This window comes from Megascapheus bottae, chromosome X (genome assembly GCF_031878675.1).
Source record: "Megascapheus bottae isolate mThoBot1 chromosome X, mThoBot2.hap1, whole genome shotgun sequence".
Classification (NCBI taxonomy): Eukaryota; Metazoa; Chordata; class Mammalia; order Rodentia; family Geomyidae; genus Megascapheus; species Megascapheus bottae.
Window position 1 is genome coordinate 40,395,728 of NC_143547.1, and position 26,985 is coordinate 40,422,712.

Genomic DNA, 26,985 nt, shown 5'->3' on the forward strand with positions numbered 1-26,985 from the left:
GAAGAGGGCCGGGAGTTTGCCCTAGAGGTAGAGTGCTTGCCTAGCATGCATGAACGAAGACCCAGGTTCAATTCCTTGGTACCACAAACAGAAAAAAGCTGAAAGTGGTGCTGTGGCTCAAGTGGTAGAGCTCCAGCCTTGAGAAAGCCCAAGGACAGTGCTCAGGCCCTGAGCTCAACCCAGGACTGGCTAAAAAAAAAAATTAGGAGCCGAGCACAGGTGGCTCATGCCTCTAATCCTAGTTAGAGATCTGAGGGTCATAGTTACCAACCAGCCCAGGCAGAAAAGTCCCTGAGACTTTTTTTTGGCCATGGGGCTTGAACTCTGGGCCTGGTGTTGTCCCTGAGCACTTCAGCTCAAGGCTACTGCCATACCTACCCCTTGAGCCATTCCTTGAGATGTTATCTCCAATGAACTAATTAGCACTATGGCTCAAATGGTAGAATACTAGCCTTGAGCACAAAGGGGGTTAGAGACAACACCTAGGCCATGAGTTCAAGTCCTAGAACCAGAAAGATACTAGAAGGGGTTAAAAAAAAACATAAATGGGAACCTTTATTTATTTAGCCTGTACTCTTGGCTACTTAGGAGGCTGAGATCTGAGAATAATTGTCCAAAGGCAGTATGGGCAGGAAAGTCCATGGGACTCTTATGACCCAAAGTGCCAGAAGTGACACTGTGGTTCAAGTGGTAGAGCACTAGCCTTGAGCAAAAGAAGCTCAAAGATAGGGCATAGGCCCTGAGATCAAGCCCCAGGACTGTCACAAAAGAGAACTAGCACCTTTGCCTTTTAGAGATTCATAATAAGTTTAGGTATTGAATGATGATACTTGGGATTTGCTTGAGATTAACATAGGAAAGAGGAAATGAATATGAACACATTGGGAATGAGAGAATCCAAGAGTTAGTACTATTTGAAAGTTAGTGTTGAATAAATAAGGATTCATTAACCTCATCTAGCACTTTGATCTTGGTTATGAATTCTGCAAGAAGGTTGGAAAAAGGGTTGTTGATTCCCAAACATGTGAAGAAAATGTATATATTGTTTTAAAGGGTGAAAGGGGAGAAGCTGGAATTTAAGATGAGGAAGGCCTGGAACATCCCTGAGGGAGCATGCCAGGAAATGTATGAGACAAATAAAGGGTTGCCGAGCAGCTGCAAGGGCCAAGCTGAAACTAGACAGCACGAATTTATATTTGTCCACTTGCTTCTCCCTCTGGCAGAGTCCTGGAACTTTGGGAGAAGAAAAGGATAAAGTGCCAGGCGCCAGTGGCTCATGCCTATAATCCTAACTACTCAGGAGGCTGAGACCTGGTAAGATAGAGGCTTAAAGCTAACCCAGAGTAGAAAAATCTGAGACTTCATGTTCAATTAGCCAGTATAAAAGCAGGGATGAGCAGGATATGGTGGCTCAGCACCTGTAATCCTAGCTACTCAGGAGGCTGAGAGCTGAGGATCCTGGTTCAAAGTCAGCCAGGGCACTAAAGAATGTGAAATTCTTATCCCCAGTTAACCACTAGAAAACTGGAAGTGGCATTGTGACTCAAGAGGTAGGGTGTTGCCTTAAGCTGAAGAGCTCGGGGACAGCACCCAGACCCAGAGTTCAAGCCCAATGAATGACCAAAAAAAAGCAGGGCTGGAGGCATACTCAAATGGTAGGAAACAAGGTAAGCATGAGGCCCTGAATTTAAACCCTAGTACCACCAGAAAGGAAAGATAGAGAAAGAAAGAAAGAAAGAAAGAAAGAAAGAAAGAAAGAAAGAAAGAGAGAGAGAGAGAGAGAGAGAGAAAGAAAGAAAGAAAGAAAGAAAGAAAGAAAGAAAGAAAGAAAGAAAGAAAGAAAGAAAGGAAGAGAGGAGGGAAGGAAGAGAGGAGGGGAGGAGGATGGAAGAAAGAAAAGAAAGAGAAACACAGAAAGGTAAATAAAAGAAAAAGGAGAGGGGGTGGAGGGGAGGGTAATGGGGACCAAGACATGTGAAAGGGTATCAATATATGTGAATTAATGCACATTCTATCTGGCAAATATCATGTAACCCTTTTATTAATTACAATAAAAAATATAAAAAAAAGAAAAAGGAAACGAAGGAAGGGACAGTTAACAGGGAAGAAGAAGTCTAGAGGCAGAAGTTCTAGAGGCAGTAACAATGAAGTAGAGGAGGAATCAAGTGAATGGGGATAAATGTACTTGATTTGGGGGAAGTAAGGAGTGGCTGGGGTCCCAATGAGTTTTGAGATCAGGTGATCAGATATGTGCTGATGGCTCATGAATGTGATCCTAGATATTCAGGAGTCTGAGATCTGAAGATCATAGTTCAAAATCAATCCAGGAAGGAAAGTCCATGAGACATTTCTCTCTAACTAACCATTAAAAAATCAGAAGTGGGCCAGGAGTTTGGCTTAGTGGCAGAGTGCTTGCCTAGCATGCACAAAGACCTGGGTTGGATTCCTTGGTACCACATGCTCGCAGGCCAGTAGCGCAATGGATAACGCGTCTGACTATGGATCAGAAAAAAAGTGGGGCTGAGGCTCAAGTGGTAGAGCTCTAGCCTTGAGAAAGTCCAAGGACAGTGCTCAGGCCCTGAGCTCAAGCCCAAGACTGGCAAAAAAAGTCAGAAGCGGAGCTGTGGTTCAAGTGGTAATCAGCCTTGACCACAAAATCTCAGGACCAGCACCCAGACCCTGCATTCGAGCTCTAATACTGGAAAAGTAATACATCATGTGTTTTCACTTATATGTGGAGGCTGGACCTAAAATACATACATATTCATAGACATGTGCATATCAATATGTTCATTTACATAATTATAGATACAGATAAACACAGAATATGAATCTAAGGAAATACATAGAAGTAAATGGAAAAAGGGAAAGAAAGGAAAAAGAAAAATAGTGAATAGTTGAGAAATGTATTTTGAAAGAGGATGAATACAGTTGAAGTAGGTTGCAACTATGAAAATAGGACAATAAAAACTGCTGAAATTGTTTCGGGAAAATGGGACAGAATGAATGATAGGTTGAGAGTGGTTGGAATCTGTTGTAAATACATGTGGAAATATACAATGAAATACCTTCATATATCACTAATGTAAGCCCATTTCTCCTCAAAAAAAGATCCCTGTGGGATTCTTAGGTTGACAGCTCTTAGAAATCACTAAAGTTTTTTAATCAACCAAGCTACGTTTGTGTGTGTTTATCACAAAGGGTGCTTGAACTTAAGAGCTGGGTACTGTCCCTTAGCTTTTGTACTCCATGGTGATGTTATACTACTTTAACCACAGCTCCATTTCTGGGATTTTGCTGGTTAATTATACATAGATAGCCTCACAGAATTTTCTGCCCATGCAAGCTTTGAACTCTGATTCTCAGATCTCAGCCTCCTGCATAGCTATTCGCTATCTCCCTCTTTTTTGTTCTTTTTTTCTTTTCTTTTCTTTTGTCCTTCATGGGGTTTGAACTCTGGGCCTGGGCACTGTCCAGTCCAGAGCCCAGAGCCCTTGAGCTCTTGAACTCAAGGCTGGTGATCTACCACTTTGAGCCACAGTGCCACCTCCAGTTTTCTGGTGGTTAATTAAAGAGTTTCACGGGCTTTTTTGCCTAGTCTGGCTTTGAACTGGGAACCTCAGATCTCAGCCTCCTGAGTAGCTAGGATTACAAGCGTGAGCCAGTAGCACCCAGCACTATTTCCCTCTTAAATCTTGGCTTCATGTAACTTGGGAAGACTTGTGCAGTTGTAGAAACAAGAGGGTTATGAGGTCACGGTTCCCCTGGTCTATACAGTGAGTTTGAGACTAGGTTCATCTGTCTGTTCTGATGCAATCTCAAAAAAGAAACCTAAACTTAAAGAACTGAAAACAGACCTTCCCTACAATCCCACCATACCACTCCTGGGCATCTATCCCGAACATCATAACCCAGGATATGATAAGGACACCTGCTCTGCTATGTTTATCTCTGCATTATTCACAATAGGCAAGCAATGGAAACAATCCAGATGCCCTACTGCAGATGAATGGATACAAAAAATGTGAGATATATATACAATGGAATTCTACATAGCCAACAGACAAGCTAAAATAATGGCATTTGCAGGGAAGTGGATAAATCTAGAGCGAATCGTGTTGAGTGAGACAAGTCAAGACCAAAGGAACAAAAGGCGCATGGTATCCTTAATATGTGGCTATTAGATCCAAAGAGTACAAAAGCGAGGACTCAATATTTGCGTACCCAATGCTATGGACATGGTATTAGAAATATAAACACAACTACATAGACATAAAAATTTATGACTATATACATAATGTTTTATTATATAGATTAATATGTATCTATGACATATAAACCCTCAGCCTAATTTTAATTATGTTCTAAAATCTAAGTGCCAGTGATTGTATATAGAGATTCCCTTCTTGAATACTTTTTTGTTAAATACGTCATTTGAAATGTGATGTAAAAAGGGTATCAATGTATGTGAAGTAGTGCACCTTCTACCTGGTGAATATAATGTAACCCTTCTATTAATTACAATAAAAATATATGAAAAAAAGCAATATGATGTAAAAATCAAGGTTAACAAATTCTTTAATAAAAAATTTTTAAAGTTAAAAACAAAACAAAACCTAAAAAGCCCAGGTACCAGTGCTACCCAGGAGGCTGAGATCGGAGAATCAAGGTTTAAAGCAAGCCCTTGGTACTATTTTTTTGTGGTCATGGGACTTGAACTTTGGGCCTGGGCATTGTTACTTAGCTCTTCAGCTCAAGGATATGCCCTGCCCCTTGAGCCACAATGCCACTTCCAGTTTTCTAATGGTTAACCGGAGATAAGAATCTCATGGACTTTAGTATCCAGGCTGGCTTTGAACCGCAATCCTTCTATCTCAGCCTCCTGAGTAGCTAGGATTACAGGCATGAGCCATTGTGCCCTGTGCCCTTGGTACTCTTGCTACCGATTAACCACTAAAATATCAAAAGTAAAGCTGTGGCTTAAATGAGCAAAAAAGCTCAGGGACAGCTCCAAGACCTGGAGTTTACGCCCCAGGACTGGTATAAAAAAATATGTAGGTGAAAAGGAAGTTGGGAGGGGCTGGGAGTTTGGTCTAGTGGTAAAAGTACTTGCCTAGCATGCACAAAGACCTGGGTTCGATTCCTTGTTACTACATACATAGAAAAACCTGGAAGTGGTGCTGTGGCTCAACTGGTAGAGTGCTCGCCTTGAGAAAGTCCAAGGCCGGTGCTCAAGCTGAGTTCAAGCCCAAGGACTGGCAAAAAAAAGGAAGTTGGGATAGTAATATGTACCATAAAAATAGCTTTAAGAGCAGATATTTTGTACCTTGCACATTGGCATTTTACATGGGATATTGCATTCCCATATTGAGTGAAGACAGCTTCCCCGAATCCTGAGGCTGATGATACAATTGTGTAAAAAACACCTTATCATTTTATAGAGCAGCACAAAATCTGTCAAAATGTTTTCTTTTTTTTTTTGCCAGTCCTGGGCTTGAGTTCAGGGCCTGAGCACTGTCCTTGGAGTTTCTCAAGGCTAGAGCTTTAACACTTGAGCCTCAGCACCACTTCTGACTTTTTTCTATGTATGTGGTACCAAGGAATTGAACCCGGTCCTTCGTGCATGCTAGGCAAGCACTCTCACTAGGCCAAACTCCCGGCCCCAGGTTTTCTTTTCTTATTATAACAAAATTGGATGTAGATATTTTGCCTCTTCTCAAAAGTAAAAACTTCTGATTTTTTTAACATGCTGAAATAAAAGCATTTGATAAGAGAACAAATAGTCATAGTGCTAAGAATAAGAGTAAACATTTCTACAGTGCTTACTAGGTCTGGACTTCAGAAGAGATATAGCCTAGAGATAAAAACATGTCTGAGTCATCTATGTGGGAGTAGAATATAAAGTCCTGAGTATAACTGAGTGTGTTTAGAAGAAGATTAAAATAAAAAAGAACAAGATGGACCCTGGTACAGACCCTGTCTGTAATCCTAGCTACTTGGGAGTCTGTGATCTGAGGATTATGGTTCAAAGCCATCCCAGGCAGAAAAGTCCATGAGCCTCATGACTAATTAATCACCAAAAATCCAGATGTAGAGCTGTGGCTAACTTGGTAGAGCACCAATATTTATTTATTTATTTAGGTCAGTCGTAGGGCTCGAACTCTGGGCCTGGAAGCTGTTCCTGAGCTCTTCAGCTCAAGGATAGCACTCTACCCCTTGATCCACAGCGCAACTTCCAGTTTTCTGGTGGTTAATTGTAGATAAGAGTCTCATGGACTTTTGTGCCTGGGGTGGCTGTCCTCAAATCTCAGCCTCCTGAGTAGCTAGGATTACAGACATGAGCCATCAGAGCCTGACTAGAACCAGTTTTGAATAAGTGAAAAAGAAAGCTCAAGGACAGTACCCAGGCACTGAGTTCAAGGCCTAAGAGAGGTACACATATATAAAGAACAAGCTAGAACTGAGTCCTCAAGATCCTTTAGGTGAAGCCTACCTGAGGACCATCATTGATGGCTGAATAGTAATGCAGGAGCTGAACATCTGTAATCTCAGCTAATTCAGAAGGCTGAGATCCAGAGGTTAGCAATTCAAGGTCAGCCTGGGCAGGAAAATTCACTAGACGCTACCTCTAAATTAGCTAGCCCAAAGAAAGTCTGGAAGTATCACTTTAGTGATAGAGCACCAGCCTAGTGAGCAAGCTGAGAAAAATTTGATACCTGATTTCCAACCCCAGTACTGCCAAAAAATGAACTACAGATATGTACAAATATTGATGAAACATAGTTACGCGAGTTAAAAAAAGCTATTACCACTCCCTAAAAAAATGAAAGCAAAGCAAAGCAAAGCAAAGCAAAGCTGTAGCATATAGAAAACAGGAAGGAATGCCCAGAACAATGAAAAGGAATGATGGGCTGCGATCCTCAGATCTCAGCCTCCTGAATAGCTAGGATTATAAGTGTGAGCCATGGTGCCCAGCTTACTTAACTTTTTGATTGCTTACCTCTGTTATTTTCTGTTATCTTGATGTTTGTTTTTGCCAGTCCAAGGGCTGAACTCAGGGCTTAGGCACTCACCCTGAGATTCTTTTGCTCAAGGCTACTGTTCTACCACAGAATCACTTCTGGCTTTTTCTATTTATGTGGTACTGAGGAATGGAACCTAGGGCTTCATTCATGCTAGTAAAGCACTCTACCACTAAGTCACATTCCTAGCCCATGGGTTTTCTTTTTAACTGTTTTTTTCCCCTGTCTTTTCTTTTATGGTACTGGTGATTAAACCCAGGACATTGTATTTGCTAGCCAAATGCTTACAACTGAGCTACAACCCAGACCAGGTACCTTGATTTTTTTTTATAAGAGGAAAAAGTTTTACATTTATGATTATGGTTGGATGTAGTAGTTCACACCTGTAATCCTACTACTCAGGAGGCTGAGATGTGAGGATCGAAGTTCCATTTGGCAATCCTACCTCTGCTCTCATTCTATGAATCTGAACTGAAAGTAAAGTTACTGGCATGAACGACCAGTGCCAGGCTGATATTCATATGTTTTATTTAAATACCATATATACATACATGATTTAAAACATCCACTGGCTTTAGTATCTGCTGAGTGGTTTCTGGATTAGATCTCACTTTCTTTTCTTAAAATTGAAAGGCAAGGGATTACTATGTAGACTTTTTTGGGGGTAGGGGGATAGGAGGACTATGTATCCCAGCCTGGGCTCAAACTCAGTATCTTCCTACTTCAGTCTCTCTGGTGCTGGGATTATAACCATGGGTCACCATATTTGGCTCAAATTCTTGCACAGTATCTTGTTCTAGATTCAGCCTCCTGATTATTGGGATTATAGGTATATATAACCATTCCCAGTTAATTTAGTTTTCACACTCACTTATAGAAGAAGAGTTAAAGGCCAGGAGTTTGACCTAGTGGTGGTAGAGTGCTTGCTTAGCATGCACAAAGACCAGGGTTCAATTCCTCAGAACTACATACATAGAAAAAGAAGTGGTGCTGTGGCTCAGTTGGTAGAGCTCTACCTTGAGAAAGCCCAAGGACAGGGCTCACACCCTAAGCTCAAGCCCGGGACTGACAAAAAAAAAGGTAAAAAGGAATTATGGTCAACTTTCTGTATCTGTCAATTAGTATTGTTAGGTTTTAGATATTTTGAAGATTAAACTGGTTCACATTTGTAATACTAGCTGCTGCTCAGGAGGCTGAGATTAGAGGATCATGACTCAAGCCAGCCTGGGCAAGAAAGTCTATAAGACTGTTATCTTCAATAAATTACCAAAAAAGCCAGAAGCTATTCCTCAACTGGTAGAGCTGCAGTCTTGCCCTTGCGAACAAAAAAAAAGCTCCAGGAACATTGCATATGCCCTGAGTTCAAGCCCGAGGATGAGAGGGGGGGAAAAAAAGCAAAAATATTTCAAAGATAATTTTCCTGAATGTATTTTGCTTGTCATTATTAATTAATTCAGTGTAACAACTATTCAAAACACATTTACATTTTTATTGTAAATAACCTGAAAATGATCTAAAGTATTTAAGATGCTATGTAAGGTTTTGTGCCAGTACCAGGCCTTGAATTCATAGCCTCATGCTCTTAGCGTAGCTTGGATTTTTTTTTCCATTCAAGGATGGCACACACACACACACACACACACACACACACACACACACAACCAAAGTGGTAGGCTGGGCATGTGGCTCAGTGGTAACATACCTGTCTTAACAAGTGCAAGGCCTTGAGTACAAACCCTACTACTGAGAGACATACAGAAGCAGAGAGACAGAGACAAAGAAATTGCTGCTATCAGAGCTAGCAAGGACTCTGAAGGTTTAACTTAAAGGGCCAAGTTTACATGCAATTCAGATTTAGGAGAACTGAGTCAGAATTGCTAACAATCCTGGAGACCCAGGAAGCATCTTTACCTCTGGTCATTCTTCTCTGTTAGGTAAGGTTATATCCTTGGACACATTTCCAAATATGCCTTGATCTTGCCTCAATCTCATCATAGTCCATGCTATGCTATAATTCCTCACTGTGGCTCCCATGTTCATTCTCAATTCCCAGTGAGACCCTATTTTCTTGCATCTGAATGGAAAACAAGATGCTGTGAAAGAATTTTGAGGGGGTGGGGTGGGTTGAGGAGAGGGAAAGTGGGAGAAAAACAAGGGAGAGGGTAACAATTTTTGACAAGAAATATATTTACTACCTTAAGTAACTGTAACCCCTATGTACACCACCTTGACGATAAAATTAAAAATGAAAAAGAGTCTAGGAGTGTGGCCTAGTGCTAGAGTGCTTGCCTAGTATTGCATGAAGACCCAGGTTCGATTCCTCGGCACCACATACACATAAAAAGCCTAAACCTTCGCTGTAGCTCAAGTGGTAGAGTGCTAGCCTTGAGCAAAAAGTGTCCAAGGACAGTGCCCAGGCCCTGATTTCAAGCCCCCAGACTGGCAAAATAGATAGATAGATAGATAGATAGATAGATAGATAGATAGATAGATAGATAGATAGATAGATAGATAGATAGAGATAGAGCCAGATTAGTGGCTCAGGTCTATAATCCCATCACTTTAGAGAGTGGGGGAGGATAGTGAGCTTGAGGCCAAGCTAGGCTACAGAGTGAGACTTGTTCAAAAGTAAAAGGCTGGCTGGGTGCTAGTGGCTCATGCCTGTAATCCTAGCTATTTCTAACTATGTGCTGAGGACAGCAGTTTGACACCGCTTGAACAGGAAAACTCATGAGACTCTTATTTCCAATTAACTACCAAAAAAAAGCCAGAAATGGAACTGTGGCTCAAGTGGTAGAGCTCTAACTTTGAGCAAAAAAGCTGAGCTGGAGTGTGAGGCCCTGAATTCAAGTCTCAGTACTGGCACAAAACAAAAATCCCTACTCATATCCTTTTAGATCCAAAGGCAGAACCCACAGATACAGAGGGTCAACTGTAATGTCTTTTAAATTTGTCTTTAAGCCAGATTAAAAATGAAATGATCTGGTCTTGGTAGTACATGCTTACAATACCAGCACTCAAGAGCCTGACACAGGAGAATTATAAATTTAAGGCAGCCTTGACTCTGCATTAAGCAAAAACAAGCCAGGCACCAGTGGCTCACACCTGTAATCATAGCTACTCAGGAAGCTGAGATCTGAGAATTGTGGTTAGAAGTCAGTCCAGTGAAAAGTCCCTGTGAGAAAAGTCCAATTAACCACTCAAAAACTAGAAGTGGCATTGTGGATCAAGTGGTAGAACACTAACCTTAGGCATTCCCTGGGTTCAAGTCCAGCCACTGACAAAAAAACCCAAACAATAAAAAATTTTGACTTAGGCCGGGAGTTTGGCCTAGTGGTAGAGTGCTTGCCTAGCATTCATGAAGACCAGAGTTCGATTCCTCGTTACCACATATACAGAAAAAAACAGACTTGGTGCTGTGGCTCAAGTGGCAGAGTGCTAGCCTTGAGAAAGCCCAAGGACAGTGCTCAGGCCCTGAGTTCAAGCCCTAGGACTGGAAAAAAATTATTTTTGACCTAGTGGGAGAGAGCAAAGGAAGGGTGATATTGTCCAAAGAGAAATGTATTTATTACCTGACTTATGTAACTTCCGCCCCTCTATACATCACTATTGTAATAACAATAAAATTTAAAACTGTTGGGGGCCAGGAGTTTTTGGCCTAGTTGTAGAGTTGCCTAGCATGCACAAAGACCGGGGTTCGATTCCTTGGTACCACATACATAGAAAAGATGGAAGTGGTGCTGTGGCTCAAGTGGTAGAGCACTAGCCTTGAGGAAAGCCAAAGGACAGTGCTCAGGCTCTGAGATCACGCCCAGAACTGGCAAAAACAAAAAACAAAACAACAGAAAAAAAAACCAACTTTGGAAGTAGTACTGTGGCTCAAGTTGGTGGAGCGCTAGCCTTCAGCAAATGCTCAGGCCCTGAGATTATAGCTAGATGCCCAGTGGCTCATGCCTGTAATCCCAGCTACTCAAGAGGAGGCTTCGATCAGAGAACATTTCAAGGCCAGCCCAGGCAGAAAAGTTCCTGAGATTCTTATCTCCAATAAACTACTCAGAAAAAGCTACAGTGGTGCTATGGCTCAATTGACAGTGTCCTAATCTTGTGCAAAAAGCTTAGGGAAAATGCCCAGGCGAAACTCAACAAACAAAAATCCCCCTTGTCCTACTGATCCTTTCAATTTCTACTCTAAATTTTTTGTTGTCAGTCCTGGGGCTTGCGTTCAGGGCCTGAGCACTGTCCCTAAGCTTCTTTTGCTCAAGGCTAGCATTCTACCACTGCAGCCCCACCACTACTTCCAGCTTTTTCTATTTATGTGTTACTGAGGAATTGAACCCAGGGCTTCAAGCATGCTAGGCAAGTAATTTACCACTAATCCACATCCTACCCCCTCTACTTAACTTTTGCTGGGCACAGGTGGCTCATGCCTGTAATCCTAGCTACTTAGGAGGCTGAAATCTGAGGACTGTGGTTCAAAGCCAGCCCAGGAAGGAAAGTTCATGAAACTCTTATCTCCATTTAATTATCAAAGAGCCAGAAATGGAGCAATGGATCAAGTGGTAGAGTGTCAGCTTTTGATTGAAAAACCTAAGGAATAACACCAAGGCCCAGAGTTCAAACACTAGTACTTATGCCCACACACACACACACACACACACACACACACACACACACACGAAAAATCTATATAATTTTTTTGGTCTTTTCCTTGAAACATACACTCTCCCTCTGATAGTAGGGGTTCCAAACAGCAAAGAAATTATCTTTGTTCCTTTTTCTTTTTCTTTCTTTCTTTCTTTTTTTTTTGTGGGTCATGGGGCTTGAACTTGGCCCAGGACTGTGCCTTAGCTCTTCAGCTCAAGACTACCTCCCTACCCTTGAGTCAAGCCCCACTTCCTGTTTTCTAGAGGTTAACTGGAGATAAGAATATCAGGTTCTTAGAGACGAGACTGCAACAAGCGACAGAGAGTGAAAGCAAGCAAGCGGAGCCCAACCGAGTGGTGGCCAGAGCGAGCGGGGCCGGAGCGAGCGGGGCCAGAAAGAGAAGGGGGCCAAAAAAAAAAAAAAAGAATAATTGGTGAAAGTAAACTTAAAATGAAGAAGTCATAATTCTTGCCCAGTTTTAAATTTGGTCTTAGCAGTTACTACATCATTTTGCATATGCCTTAGTTTCCCCAGTGTGACACAGGATTAGAAGTGTCTCTCTATGAGGCCATTAACATTAAGTAGGCTCTTCCCTTTGAAAAGAAACATCTGTACTCCATTTCCCTACCAGAAAAAGGTTACCTGGGCTTTGTAGACCCTATCTCTGAGGAGGATCAAGTTTTGTCCAATTGAAGTTACTATGAACTAAAACCTCCACTCTCATGTGATGACAGTTTCCAATAAAGACACATTTTTCCCCCTTAAAAAAAAAAAGAATATCAGGTTCTTTTGTGCCCTGGCTGGCTTTGAACCTTGATAGTCAGATTTTAGCCTCCTAAGTAGCTAGGATTGCAGGTGTGAGCCACAGCACCCAGCTTCCCTTTTCATTTTCATTTTTTTTTCTAGTTCTAGGGCATGTACTCAGGGTCTGAGCACTGTCCTTGGGTTTTCCTCTAGGTTAGAGCTCTACCACTTGAGCCACAGCACCACTTTCGGCTTTTTCTATATATGTGGTACTGAGGAATCAAACCTTGGTCTTGATGCATTCTAGGCAAGCACTCTACTACTAGGCCAAACTCCCGGCCCCTCATTTTTACTTTTTAAATTATTATAAAGGTGAAGTATAGAGGGTTACAGTCTCATAAGTGAAGTAATGGGTACTTCTCTTTTTGGACAATGGAACCCCTTCCCTCAGCTCTCTCCCAGTTTTTCCTCACTATCCCCACCCACAATTTATATAACTGCATAACTATCTGTTCAACATAGTGTCTAGTGAGTAAGGAAACTATCTTTGAAGAAAACATTTACATGGAGAGCAAGTCCTACTTTACACACTTTTGATTATTGTACTGTCCTAGGGCTTGAACTCAGGACCTGCGTGATGTCTGTTCCTGAACTTTCTATCACTTGAGTCCCAGCTCCACTTCTGGATCTTTGGTGGTTAGTCATACATAAAAGTCTCATGGACTTTCCTGCTTGGGCTGGTTTTGAACTGTGATCCTCAGATCTGAGCCTCTTGAGTAGCTAAGATTACAGGCATGAACCACCAGCACCCAGCTGAAATTTTCAAAACAGCAAGGTACAATTTCTGGAATTTAAAGTAAGAAAAAGAATAATATATCTTGCCTCAATCTAGCTCTTCTTAAATTCTATGCCCATATAAATTTCCCATTAGTATAATTTCTACTTAAATGTTACTTGCTAGGGGCCAGGATTTTAGCCTAGCATTCACAAAGACTAGGGTTTGATTCCTCAGTACCACATGGGGGGGGGAGAATCCAGAAGTGGTGCTGTATTTCAAATGGTAGAGCTCTAGCCTTGAGAAAGCCCAAGGACAGTACTCGGGCTGAGTTCAAGCCCCAGGACTGGCAAATTTTTTTAAAAAGAAAAGATGCTTACCTGGGCATGGTGGCTCATATCTGTAATCCTAGCTAATCAGAGGCTGAGATCTGAGGATCAAGGTTCAAAGCTAGCCTAGGCACAAAAGAAACTGAGATTCTTTTTTTTTTGTACCAGTCCTGGGCTTGAGCTCAGGGCCTGAGCACTGTCCTTGAGACTTTCTCAAGGCTAGAACTCTACCACCTGGGCCTCAGCACGATTTCTGGCTTTTTTCTATGTATGTGGTACCAAGGAATTGAACTTGGGTCTTCGTGCATGCTAGGCAAGCACTCTACCACTAGGCCAAACTCCCGGCCCCAAAACTGAGACTCTTATCCCCAATTAACCTCTAGAAAATGGTAAGTGGGGCTTGGCTCAAGTGTAGGGTGGTAGCCTTGAGCTGAAGAGCTCAGGGACAACACCCAGACTGAGTTTAAGCCCCATGACCCACAGGGGAAAAAAAAAGATCCTTGCTAAACTACAGTTATAATTAATTATACTTTCAACTAGGGTGCCAGGACAATTTAATGAGGAAATAATGGTACTTCTAACAAATGGTTCCAGGACAACTACAAAACAAAAGTTGGCTGGGTAATCCTAGCTACTCAGGAGGCTAATATGTAAGGATTGCAGTTTGAAACCAACTCAATCAGGAAATCCCATAAGACTCTTATGTCCAAGTAACCACCAAAAGATTCAGAAGTGAAGCTGTGATTCAAGTGGAAAATATATAGACAAAAAAATCTCAGGGAAAATGTTCAGGCTCTGAGTTCAACTGCAAGGATTGACTCAAACTCACTCACACACACACACACACACACACACACACACACACACACACAAGCATAATGTTGGAACCTTACACTCATGTGGTATAAAATGGATGAAGCCCTAAATGTAAAAGCTGAAATTATATCAAAAGTACATGGTGTATAGCCAGGTGCAGTGGCTTAACCCTGTAATCCTAGCTACTCAGGAGACTGAGATCTGAGGATTGCAGGGTTCAAAGTCAGCCTGAGCACTAAAGAATTTGAGACTCTTATCTCTAGTTAACCTCTAGAAAACCAGAAGTGGGTCTATGGCTCCAGGGATAGGATGGTAACCTTGAGCTGAAGAGCTCAGGGATAGTGTCCAGGCCCAGAGTTCAAGTCCCATGACCGACAAAAAAAGATATTTACAGCCAGGCAAAATGACAAGACTGCTACCATAACTATATTGGGAGGCAGACAGTGGGGGATTGAGGTTTAAGGGCAGGTTATGCAAAAACAAATCTATAAGAATTTGTAGGTGGATCAATAATAGATGGATCAAAAATAGGTGTGTCAGGGATCAGATCACAGCTCAAAATTACTGGACAAGCCAGTGCAGTGGCTCACATCTGTAATCCTAGCTAGTTAGGAGGCTGAGATCTGAGGATCAAGGTTCAAAGCCAGCCTGGGCACAAAAGGACTTGAGACGTTTATCTCCAATTAACCTCTAGAAAATGGGAAGTAGGGCTGAGGCTCCAGGGGTAGGGGGGTAGCCTTGAGCTGAAGAGCTGAGGGACAGCACCCAGGCCCAGAGAAAAGCCCCATGATCTACAAAATAAATAAATAAATAAAGTAAATAGATTACTGTACAGGGACAAGGTGGAGGTGTAGCTCAGCAGTATCTTGCCAGCATAGCAAGTATGAGGACCTGCCTAGCATGCACCAAGACTTGGGTTCAATTCCTTGGTACCACATATACAGAAAAAGCAGGAAATGGTGCTGTAGCTCAAGTGGTGGAGCACTAGCATTGAGCAAAAAATGTCCAAGGACAGTGCCCAGGCTGGCAAACAAACAAACAAAAACCACATATGTGAAGATATTCATTATCATTCACCATTAAGGGAATGTGAATCAAAACCACACTGACACCCAGCAGGAGTGGTTCACATCTGTAATCCTAGCTACTCAGGAGGCTGTAACCTGAAGATTGAGACTCAAAGCCAGTCTGAGCAGGACAACCCATGAGAGTCTTATCTTCAATAAACAACCAAAAAGCCAGAAGTTTAGCTGTGACTCAAGTGGTAGAGCATTAGCCTTGAGCATAAAAGCTCAGTGACAACATCCAGGACCTAAATTTAAGCCCCAGGACCTGCTTACACACACACATGCATGCATTCACGCACGCTCTCACAATCTTTCACTTTAGCAGTTCCCATTCTTTAAAGTATACTAAATAAAAACATGTATACAAAGACTTTTTACTGATTAAAAATAAGCCAGAGGCTGAGGCACTGGTGCCTCATGCTTATAATCTGAGCTACTCAGGAGGCTGAGCTCCGAGGAGCATAATTCTAAGCCAACCTTAGGCAGGAAAGTCCATGAGACTCTTACCTTCAGTTAACCACGAGAAATCTAGAAGTGGAGTTGTGGCTCAAATGGTAAAGTGCTAGCCTTGAGCAAAAAAAGCTCAGGGATAGTGCCTAGGTTCTAAGTTCAAGCCCTGGAATGTGCAAAAAAAAAAGTCTCACAGCCATGCATCAACGGCTAATGTGTAATTCTAGCTACTCAGAGGCTGAGATCTAAGAATTGTGGTTCAAAACCAACCTGGACAGGAAAGTCTGTGAGACTCTTATTTCCAATTAACTATCAAAAAGCTAGAAATGGTGCCCTAGCTCAAAGTGACAGAACAATATCCTTGAGTACAAAAAAAACAAGGACAGCACTCAAGTCCAGAGTTCAAGTCCGAGGACTAGCATCCCCCACCCATAGAAAAAAAGGAAAAAAAACGAAGTGGGTACAGTGGCTCTCAACTACAATCCTAGCTACTCAGGAGGCTAAAATCTGAGGATCAAGGTTCAAAGTCAGCCTGGGCACAAAAGACCCTGACACTTTTTTTTTTTTGCCAGTCCTGGGCTTGAGCTCAGGGCCTGAGCACTGTCCTTGGACTTTCTCAAGGCTAGAGCTCTACCACTTGAGCCTTAGCACCACTTCTGGCTTTTTTTTTCTTCTATGTATGTGGTACCGAGGAATCAAACCCGGGTCCTCATGCATGCTAGGCAAGCACTTTAACCACAAGGCCAAACTCCCGGCCCCGACCCTGACACTCTTATCTCCAGTTAATCACAAGAAAACAGGAAGTGGGGCTGTGGCTCCAGGGGTAGCCTTGAGCTGAAGAGATCAGGGACAGGGCCTAGGCCCAGAGTTCAAGACCCATGACCAACAAAAAAAAGAAAGAAAAAGAAAAGAAAATGGGGGCCAGGAGTTTTTAACCTAGTTGTAGAGTGCTTGCCTAGCATGTATGAAGACCCAGGTTCCATTCCTGGGTACCACATACATAGAAAAAAGTCTGAACTGGTGCTGTGGTTCAAGTGGTAGAGCTCTAGCCTTGAGAAAGCCCAAGGACAGTGCTCAGGCCCTGACCTTAACTTCCAGGACTGGCAAAACAAAAAAACAAAAGTCACCATATACAGTATCAGATTTTTCTGCTTGGGCTGGAATCAAAACCTGATTCTCTCAGATTTCACCCTCCTCAGTAGCTAGGATTATAGGCATGAACAAACAGTACCCAGCTCAAAGAGACTTTTTCTCCAATTCACCATCTACAAAATTTACCTCTGTGTGTGTGTGTGTGTGTGTGACAAATGGTAGAGCACCAGCAATGAGCAAGAAAGCTAAGAACTTGAAGCCCCCAGTTCAAGCCCCAGTACGCACGCACACACACACACACACACACACACACACACACACACACACACACACACACACACACACACACACACGGCCAACATAGCCTACAAAAAGTAATGAGAGGGGCAAGGAGCATAGCCTAGTGGTAGAGTGCTGGTTTAGCATGCACAAAACCCTGGGCTCGATTCCTTGGTTCCACATAACATAGAAAAAGGCACAAGTGGGGCTGTGGTTCCAGTGGGAGAGCAGTAGAATTGAGCAGAAAGTTTCCAAAGACAATGCCTAAGCCCTGAGTTCAAGCCCTAGACTGGCAAAAAAAAATAGAAAAACAGTAATGAGAAAATTATACTGTTCAATATAGTGCTGCAACATTATGGGAAAAGGTTTATTATTACTTCACGTAGACTAGTTTGACTTATCAGACTATTTTTTTGCCAGTCCTGGACCTTGAATTCAGAGCCTGAGCACTGTCCTTGGGCTTTCTAAAGGCTAGAGCTCTACCACTTAAGGTACAGCACCACTTCTGGATTTTCTCTATGTATGTGGTACTAAAGAATTGAATCCAGGTCTTCGTGCATGCTATATAAGCACTCTACCACTAGGCTAAACTCCTGGCCCTTATCAGACTATTTTCTTGAGAAGGATGGATCAGTAAGCCTTCTGTTTCTGAGAAACACCTGATATATAGCTGGTCACATAGGAAAAACACAGGAAATACCTGGTGGTATGGAAGAATCAAAGGAATGTGTATGTGCTTGTTTTCAGACATGTGCCAAACACACAGAGAAGTTGGGGGAGTGAACAGCATGTTACATATTGAGGTGAGAGAATGACGCTGTGTGAAACTGCAGAATACATGATTTATTTAAGGGACAAACAGCATGGTTTGAACAGTTCTTCCTGCCTTCAGCCTCCTGCTGCTCAATGACACCACATGGTCAACCGTGTCCTGGTCTCTGAGATTCTAAGGGAGTCACTGAGGTCCTGTCTTGACTTAACTGTCTGTTGTTATTATTCTCCCATGGCTTCCTCTTCTTCCTCCTCCTCCTCCTCCTCCTCTTCCTCCTCTGTCCAGCTCAGATCATCATCTGAATCCTCAGATGGTTCCTCATCCATCTCTAAGACAACTCCTGCCCTAGCCTTCTCAGCTAGCGCATCGGGGTGCTCCAGCTGGGCCCAGGATCCTGGGTCAGCCTTGACCAGGGAGATTTCAACCCGAGATGGCATCAAGGAGACAGAGCTCTGCTCCACATTAATGACCTGAGGAGGGAAAGACAGAGATACAAAGCAGACAGACAGAAGGACAACAACAAAGGAAATGGGGTTGAGGGGAATGTTGATGAGAGGAAAATAAAAAAAAAGAGGAAAAGAAGAGAAAGGGAAAGAGGGAGAAGTTGGGGAGGAAGACAGAAGTGGAGAAAGAATGGAAGATAAAAGTAAATGGAGAGAAAAGTTCCACTTTGCCAGTACTACTCTTTCTGTCAGGACACTTTCTAATCACTCCAGTCTGGCCCTTCCCCCCATCTCCACCCCATCTGCTGTTCCTGTTTCTTGACTTACCCCCCAGAGCTTCATCTCTGCTTGGAACACGCGGTTACCGTCAAAAACAAGGTGGACATGAAGCTAAGAGGAAAAAAAATCACAAAATAGTAGCAGTACAAAGTCAGAACACATAGAACACAGAAGTTGGGTGCCAGTGGTTCACGTCTAATAACTCTAACTACTCAAAAGGCTGAATTCTGAGGATCATAGTTTGAAGCCAGCCCAAGTGGAAAGCTGGTGAGACTCTAATTGCTACCACAAAAACCAGAATGGATCTGTGCCTCAAGTGGTAGAACACTAGATGAGCAAAAACACTCAGGAACATTGCCTAGGCCCTGAGTTCAAGTCCCAGGAGTGTCACACACACACACACACAAACTGAAGTAGAGCTATGGTTCAAGAGGTAGAGAGTCATTCTTGAGCAAAATAGCTAAGGAACAGCCCCTCGGCACTGTGTTGAAACCCTGGAACCAGGACACACTCACAGAAACAACACGTCATAGAATAAGACAAAACCAGACCAGAGGCATGATCAGACTAGAGGGATGATCGTTAGGTCAGCCAGACAACCCTGACCTAAAGAGCACTCCTTCCCCCTCAGAGGACTATTGAGACTATGGTTTAAATGAGTACAGCATCTCTGCCTGTATGATTATAACATCACCCAAATATCACTATGCTTCCATCCTACAGCAAATGATTCCTCACCTCAGTTTGACTGGCCTTCACCCAGTTGAATGCAGGAAGTGGAATCTGGCCATATACAGTCACCACTACTAAGGAATCTGTCTGATGCCAATCATGCCGGCAAGATGCTGGCAGCTAGAGATGTAAAATGTAAAATGTAAGTTGTAAAACTCAACCCTTGAATTTCATGGGGTATGTAGAGAAGACCTTCAGTGTCTCAGACATATTACATGGTCTATGGGCTATAGATGGATAGAAGCAGAAACTTATTTGGTTTATAATAAAGGAAAGAGATGGGGAGCATGGTAATGAGGTACAGAGAAGATAATTTATTTCACGATAGGTTCTAATGAAGAGTTCAGGAAAGTTGGGGCTTACCTGCTTCCCCCAGTCATGTCTACCAACTCTGCATCCTGGCTGAGCCAGGAATGCCCCAAAATCCAGGGTCTGGATGCCACAACAGCTCCAAGACTTCATCCTGTGGTAAAAAGATAATTCAACACCCCCCCCAACAACAATCTCCTAGTTTTTTGTGTGTCAGTCCTGGGGCTTGAACTCAAGACCTGGGCACTGTCCCTGAGTTCTCTCCCCTCAAGGCTGGTCCTCTACCAATCTAGCTATAGCTCTACTGGAGTTATGAGTTTCATAGACTTCGATCCTCAATTCTCAGATCCCAGTCTCCAGAGTAGCTAGAATACAGGTTCAATCACCAACACCCTACTATTTTTTTAAAAAAGTAATGACATTATTTATTTATTTATTTTTGCCAGTCCTGGGCTTGAGCTCAGGGCCTGAGAACTGTCCTTGGATTTTTCTCAAGGCTAGAACTCTACCACTTGAGCCTCAGCACCACTTCCAGCTTTTTGCTATGTATGTGGGGTACCGAGAAATCGAACCCGGGTCTTTGTGCATGCTAGGCAAGCACTCTACCACTAGGCCAAACTCCCAGCCCAACACCCTACTATTTTAATTGGGAGAAAACCATGTAACAGACTACCCAATACGTTCCTCACACTTCCCTTACCCCTCATGGAACTGAGGTGCTCCTGGGTGGTAGGTACATGGAGTAGCATCACTCTCAGGGCCTTGGTAAACCTAACAAGGATAAAGGAGAATCAAGAAAAGAATCAGTCCATTCTAAGTAATATACTGCATTCAAGTTCATGTCTACATCCAGTTTTCTCTTAGCCATTGTTATCCCTCAGCCCCATGCTTGAGCTCTCCCTTTCCCCAAGATCCGAAAACTCTTACAGCATCACATCCTGGGTTCTGGCAGCTTGAACCAGTCCGAATCAGACTACTGTCAAGTCCTGGGCATGAGAAACAAGATTTAGAAGCCTATCCTCTTTCCCAAACTAATTGCTATTTCCACTAAAGCCCACACTCTGAGGGCTCTCCTTCTAATGATCCACCTACCTGCCCCAGGTTTCTGGTCTAGTTCTTTTTGTTCCAATGCCATTTCCAGGGCTTGAGATATATTTAGTGGTAGCAGCTTTGGAGGCAACTCTGACCTAGGGGGTTATAGGACGGTCATTCAGTTCTGATCCATTAATCACAATTGCCAACTCTAGTGTTCCTACCCTTGGTAGTAGACTCAATGAAGTCTGGGAAAAGTGAGTCATGTTTGGACAAGTTGAGTAGCAATCTCCTTGCCAGTTTTCATCCCTGTGAATATCTGTAAAATATCCAAACCCAGGGGAATTCCCAAAGCCTTCCAGTTGCTTTATATCTGTTTCTCTAGAACTACATCATTTTATCTTCCTGTCTAATCATTAACCTGTTGCTTGAATTCTCACAAAATTCATTTTCTCAGCAGGGAGCTGGTGGCTCATGGTTTGGAGCTAGCCAGAGCAGGAGCATCCAAGATACTTTATCTCCACTTAACTAACAATGACAACAAAAAGCTGGAAGTGAACCAGTAGCTCACGTGATACAGCACTAGGCTTGAGCAAAATAGCTAAGGAATAGTACCCAAGCCCTGAATTCTAACCCTAGGACTAGCACATACATAAACAAATTAATTTTCTCTAGCTCCCTAGCTACTAATATTTTTCCTGCTAGTACTAGTATTTGAACTTAGGTTCTTGAGCTTGCTGAACTGGTACTCTTACAACTCGAACCACACCTTCTATCTTGCTTTTTTTGCTGGCTTTTCTGGAAATGGAACTCTCCTAAGACCTTTTCCCCTCGGCTAGCTTCAAACCATAATCCTCCAGACTTTATTCTCCTGAATAGCTAGATTTACAAGCAGTAGTCACTTTTCTTGATTTAAAGTTCTTTTTTTTTCTTTTTTGCAGGTCCCAGTGGCTTGAACTCAAGTCCTAGGCAGCACTATTCCTGAGCTTCTTTTACTAAAGGTAGTGTTCTATCACTTGAGCCATAGCCACTTTCAGCTCTTTCTGTTTATGTGGTACTGAGGAATCAAACCCAAGCCTCCAAGCATGCTAGGCAAGCACTTTATCACTGAGCCACATTGCCAGACCTTCAAGCAATTCTTAAAAATTTTTTTTGGCCAGTCCTGGGGCTTAACCTCAGAGCCTAAGCGCTGTGCTTGGGCTTTCACAAGGCTAGAGCTCTACCCCTTGAGCCACAGCACCAGTTCTGGCTTTTTCTATGAACATGCTACTGAAGAATCAAAGCCAGGTCTTCGTGCATGCTAGGCAAAGCACTGTACCACTAAGCCAAACTCCTGACTGCAATTCTTAATCTCATTTATATTGCATACTAAAAATGTATTTGTGAGGGAGTTTCCACTCACTTCATAGACTCAAGGTATCTAGCCCACCTCTTACATACTGCCTTAAGTGCAAAGGCTATTTCCAAACACAATTTCCCCTAAGGCACAGTATATATGCATATGTACATAGATACTGTACCATCCGAACTCTGACACAGATCTCTGACCTCAATGATTCATTAGTCACTCCTAAGAAGCTGCATGAATATAGACAAACTCAGGGGCCTTCTGATTACTTAGGCCTTTCTCGTTGTAAGGTCTCTGCTGACTTTGGAATTGTGTTCTGAGGTTTTTGCTCCTGAAGTGAACTTGTAGCAGGGTCCTCAGGCTGAGGGGTCTCAGGAAACTTCTCAGCACAGTGTGGTCCCATAGTACAGCCCTGGTACAGATAAGGAAATAATGATTAGGAAATTCTTTCCTTTTGAATTAATTTTGTATTGTTACTATAAAGGTGATGTACAGAGGGATTAGTTACACAAGTCAGGTAATAAGTACATTCTTTTTGGACAGTATTCTCTTCCCTCACTCCGTTTTCCCCTCCCTTCCCAACCCACAAGTTGTATAGTTCATGTTCAACAGTATCTAGTGAGTGCCACTGCTGCATTTGTTCACCCTTTTCCCCTCCATTTCTGTGCCTCCCTTTATCCTCCTAAAGAAAAATAAGACCCCAAGCAAGGATTTACCTTGATGTTTAAGAACTCCGAGAAATCTACAGTTCGCTTTCGGCAGCATGACCAACCCTATTTTACAAGAGAGCCAGGTCAGCTTAAAATTTCTGGATATATTTCCTTTGGGACATGCTACTGCTTATCCCCCCATTACCTACTCCTCACCTTAAGTGCATCATGGAAGATTGGGACCCCAGGATGATAGCAACAGGAATCTGTGGATACCAGATGGAAGACCACTATACCAACTATCAATGGTCACCTTTTCTCCAGGTTCATGTTTATGGTTTCTTTCCATACAATATAAGGCAATAAATCAACAAAGCTCGACATTCAAAATTAGGGTTTGTTTTTTTAATCCTATTCTTTGACAAGTCTAACAGCTAAATACCCGGACACCCACCCAAAATCCCTGCCTAGGTCAGAACGATTTACTCACCAGAAAGATTGGCATTAGGATCAAATTGTTGCCCACAGCCTTTGTTATGGCAGAGTAGAGACATGGAGGCGTTGGTAGAATTACTGAAAGGGTATTTCAAGGAGCCTGGCTGCTGAGTGGGGAACACCTCTGAGTCTGGAGGCTTTTAGCTGCCTGGAAGGGCCAGCTGTTTCTATCTTTAGTTCAGGAGGCGTACACCTCCTAACATGGGCAAGGGAACTTCAACTGGCCTTCCCAGCCAATAGGAAAGAGCTCTGGAGCATTTTAGCTTTGAGGCTCAGGAAAAAAGGATCAGGCAGAGTAGTGCTTGGAACTTGGGTGAGGTCAGCGAACCACTGCTGAGACAGTTTTAGATGCTGCCAATTCCAAGCCTCTGACATATCAACAGCTGCTCAGAAAAACCAATTGAGACCACCTCTCCAACTGGATAAGGGCACCTCAACTCTTTCAAGCCATTTCTTCCTCAGAGGAGTAACTATACTGCCACGGTCATTATTTCCACATAGCGCCAATAGCACTGATACTTGTGTCTCACCCTACCTCCTCCCCATGTTTGTCTGGATGGATGACTAATATTTCAAAGTCAAAGGCTTTATCTTACAGAGACTTGTGCTCATCTCCCAAGATACTCCCCACCCTCCCTTCCCCTTCAAAAATAGCACAGAAAATTAAAAGGCTTAAAATGTATTTTTTAATAAGTTGATGCTGCATTATTCATCCATTTCTCAGAAAAACTCCAAATTTTCAGGTATTAGGGACAAATCAAACATAACACATCAATAAAAAAATGCACAGCGGTAACTACCTAAGATAGGCAAGGCTAAGAGCTACTGTCAAGACCATCAGCATACAGCAACCCTGTTCCCATGTTTATTCTAGGCCTATCAAGAAAAGCTGTGAAGGTCAACATCATAGACACAAGAGGGTCATTTTTGGGTTGTCCTTACCCAATGTAAAGATGGAGGCAAGTTAACACAAGTTTTTGCTTTTAAGATATGCTAAAATGAAAACCTCTAAGAGAAAAATGCCTTTCTTAGGACATGAAGGGGTGATATATGGGCTATAACAAAACCGTACATATGCAGTTTGTGACCTCTGGACATTTGCCTGAATTCTCACCTGGGAGTGAATGGAGAAATGAGGCTAGGTCATTGGGGGATGTTTGTTTTTTTGTGGTATATGTGGCAGTGTCTCTGGGTTGAAGGATGTAGGGGATAAGAGCGAATGAAACATGATTGACAAAAAAAAAAGGCGGAATGATCAAGATATCAGGGCTAATGATCCAGTTTGATAAGGTTTATCCAAGCCCCAACAATTATACACGGAGACTTCAGGAATGCACCACACAATTGATTGAACAATACACCACACAGAGCTGACTGTTTAACTATCACCCCTCCCCTTGCCCTCCGCCTCCAAATATAACTCGCCAGAGTAGCACAGGCAGGAAATTATCTATCTATTGGGAGAATCCCTAACACTTTTCCAGGGTAGAATTCTGGCTAGTCCAAAAAGGGTCCTTCTTTTCAGGGTTTTGGGAAACCAGACATGTAACTTTTATTAGTATCGGCGACGTTTGTTTGGAGCAAACTCAGCTCCAGGAGCTGCACGGTTGAATGCAGGAGGAGTTCCACCAATTGCTCCAATTCCTTCCATTGTAGCAGCTTGGCCAAAGCGTTCAGTTGTTGGCGGGGTCTTAAAAAAGAAAAAGAGCACAACATTACAATAGAACCTATGTCCTAAGGTTCCCATTCATTCAGACAAAGTCTATTTCCATTCAACTACTCAAGGCTTGAGATATTAGGGATGGTGTCCAAGTCAGCTTAGAATGCTAGTGCAAAAACTGGGGGTAGCATCAAGTGCTAGCACACTTGCCTGTAAATCATGAGCTCAAACCCTAGCACTGCCAAAACAAAACAAGTATAAGAAACTCTAATCTAGTGTAAAGAGAAAAGACAAAAAAATACAGTTTAAAAAAAAAAAACAAGGCTGGGAACATAGCCTGGTGGTAGATTGCTTGTCCAGCACGCATGAAACTCTGTGTTCAATTCCTTGGCACCACATACACTGGGGAAAAAAAAGCCAGAAGTGGTGCTGTGGCTCAAGGGGTAGAGCTCCAAGCTTGAGAAAGCTCAAGGACAGTGCCTTAACCCTGAGTTCAGTCCCCAGGACTGGCAAAAGAAACAAACAAGCAGGGCTGGGATACAGAGATGTAGTTCAAGGGCAAAGTGCTTGCCTACCAAGTGCAACATGTCCTGGGTTTGACCACCGGCACCAAAAAAAAAAGACAAAATACAATGCGCGCCGGGGGCGGGAAGCCCTGGGAGCATGTCCTAGTGGTAGTGCTCACCTACCATGCACAAAGCCCTGGTGATTCCTCAGTACCACATACTGAGACAAAGCTGGAAGTGGCGCTGTGGCTCAAGTGGCAGAATGCTAGCCTTGAGCAAAATGTGTCCAAGGACAGTGCCCAGGCGCCGAGTTCAAGGCCCAGAATTGGCAAAAATTAAAAAAAAGAATACAGGGAGCTGGGAATGTGGCTTAGATGGTAGAATGCTAGTCTTGAATAAAAAGAAGCTCAGGGACAATGCCCAGGCACTGAGTTTAAGTCCCAAGAATGCCAAAATGATAATATAGCTAAAAAATGAAAAAAACTTAGTGGATGACCCAAAGAAACAGCGTATGTGAATTGAGGGGCCGACCTAATCATTCTATCTTTATTTTTTGAGTTGAGGGAGTAGTACTGGGTCTTGAACTCAGGACCTAGATGCTGTCCCTTAGCTTTTTGACTCAAGGCTGGAATTCTACCATTTGAGCCACATCTCTACTTGTGGCTTTTTGGTGGTTAACTGAAGATAGGAACCTCACAAACTTTTCAAACTAGGCTGGGCTAGAATCAAGATTTTCAGATCTCAGTCTCTTTGAGTAGCTAAGATTATACGTGTATGAGCCATTGGTGCCAGTTTTCTACCTGTAACATTTCATTTGTTTTTAAAACTGTATTTATTTTTGTCTTTTCTTCGATGGTACTGGGGATGGAATCCAGGACACTGCACTTACGTGGCAAACACTTTGTCACTGAGCTACATCCCAGCCCTCTAACTTAAAATTTTTATTATAAAGGTGATATACAGAAGTATTACAGTCACAAAAGTCAGGTAATGATCCTTTTGATACTAGAAGCAATACAACCTGGACCATAAGAGCTATGAAACCTCTGGATTCACATGCAATTGATGTGATATTGTCTAACTTTTATTGACTCCCTTTAAAAAAAACTGGTTTGGCTGGGAAGGTGGCTTAGTGATAGAGTGCTTGCCTAACATGCATGAAGCCCTGTGTTCAAGTTCTCAAAACCACATAAACAGAAAAAGTCAGAAGTGTAATCCGGTGCTGATGACTCAAGCCTGTAACCCTAGCTATTCAGGAGGCTGAGATCTGGGGATCATAGTTCAAAGCCAGCTTGGGCATCAAAGTCCATGAGATCCTTATCTGCAAGTAGCTGCCAGAAAACCGGAAGTGGTGCTGTGGCTCAAGTGGTAGAATACTAGTCTTCAGCTGAAGAGCTCAGGGAAAATGCCCAGGCCCATAGTACAAGCTGATGACTGACAAAAAAAAAAAGGTACTGTGTGGTAAGAGTGCTAACCTTGAGCCAAAGCAGCTCAGGGACAGCATCAAGCCCTGAATTCCAGCTCCCAGGACTGGGACCAAA

At 42.8% G+C, this 26,985-nt stretch overlaps 2 protein-coding genes and 1 long non-coding RNA gene across 4 annotated transcripts in view; 1 reads left to right on the top strand and 2 right to left on the bottom strand.

The window, feature by feature from the left end:
- Positions 1 to 1,589: 1,589 nt before the first annotated feature.
- LOC150040923 (uncharacterized) lies at positions 1,590 to 23,025 on the top strand. The gene is made up of 4 exons (XR_016533889.1): positions 1,590 to 1,667; positions 17,966 to 18,021; positions 21,727 to 21,786; positions 22,822 to 23,025. It is a non-coding gene; the product is annotated as an uncharacterized LOC150040923 (long non-coding RNA).
- On the bottom strand, positions 18,052 to 23,436 carry Itgb1bp2 (integrin subunit beta 1 binding protein 2). Its single transcript, XM_090327035.1, has 11 exons — positions 23,274 to 23,436; positions 23,000 to 23,049; positions 22,850 to 22,906; positions 22,403 to 22,545; positions 20,846 to 20,940; positions 20,681 to 20,739; positions 20,454 to 20,524; positions 19,808 to 19,907; positions 19,451 to 19,564; positions 18,761 to 18,823; positions 18,052 to 18,460 (listed from the first exon to the last, which is right to left on the bottom strand). Exons 1-11 carry the CDS (start codon positions 23,335 to 23,337, stop codon positions 18,212 to 18,214), a joined length of 1,065 nt encoding a protein of 354 aa, XP_090183161.1. The 5' UTR covers positions 23,338 to 23,436; the 3' UTR covers positions 18,052 to 18,211.
- Positions 23,437 to 23,941: 505 nt separating this feature from the next.
- Nono (non-POU domain containing octamer binding) overlaps positions 23,942 to 26,985 on the bottom strand; it is a 30,461-nt gene continuing 27,417 nt past the window's right edge. For both annotated transcript variants that reach the window (XM_090326844.1, XM_090326843.1), the window contains exon 12: positions 23,942 to 24,968. In XM_090326844.1, the coding sequence (XP_090182970.1) occupies positions 24,834 to 24,968 (135 nt within the window). In that variant the 3' untranslated portion in view covers positions 23,942 to 24,833. The remainder of the gene's footprint in view (positions 24,969 to 26,985) is intronic.

Coding starts and splice junctions, on each gene's coding strand:
- Itgb1bp2 (XM_090327035.1), bottom strand. CDS start 23,337: ATGTCTCTACTCTGCCATAACAAAGGCTGTGGGCAACAATTTGATCCT. Junction 19,565..19,807: donor GACATGACTGGGGGAAGCAG/GTAAGCCCCAAC, acceptor TTACATCTCTAG/CTGCCAGCATCTTGCCGGCA. Junction 18,824..19,450: donor TGAAGGCCAGTCAAACTGAG/GTGAGGAATCAT, acceptor TTTTCCTCTTAG/CTTCATGTCCACCTTGTTTT.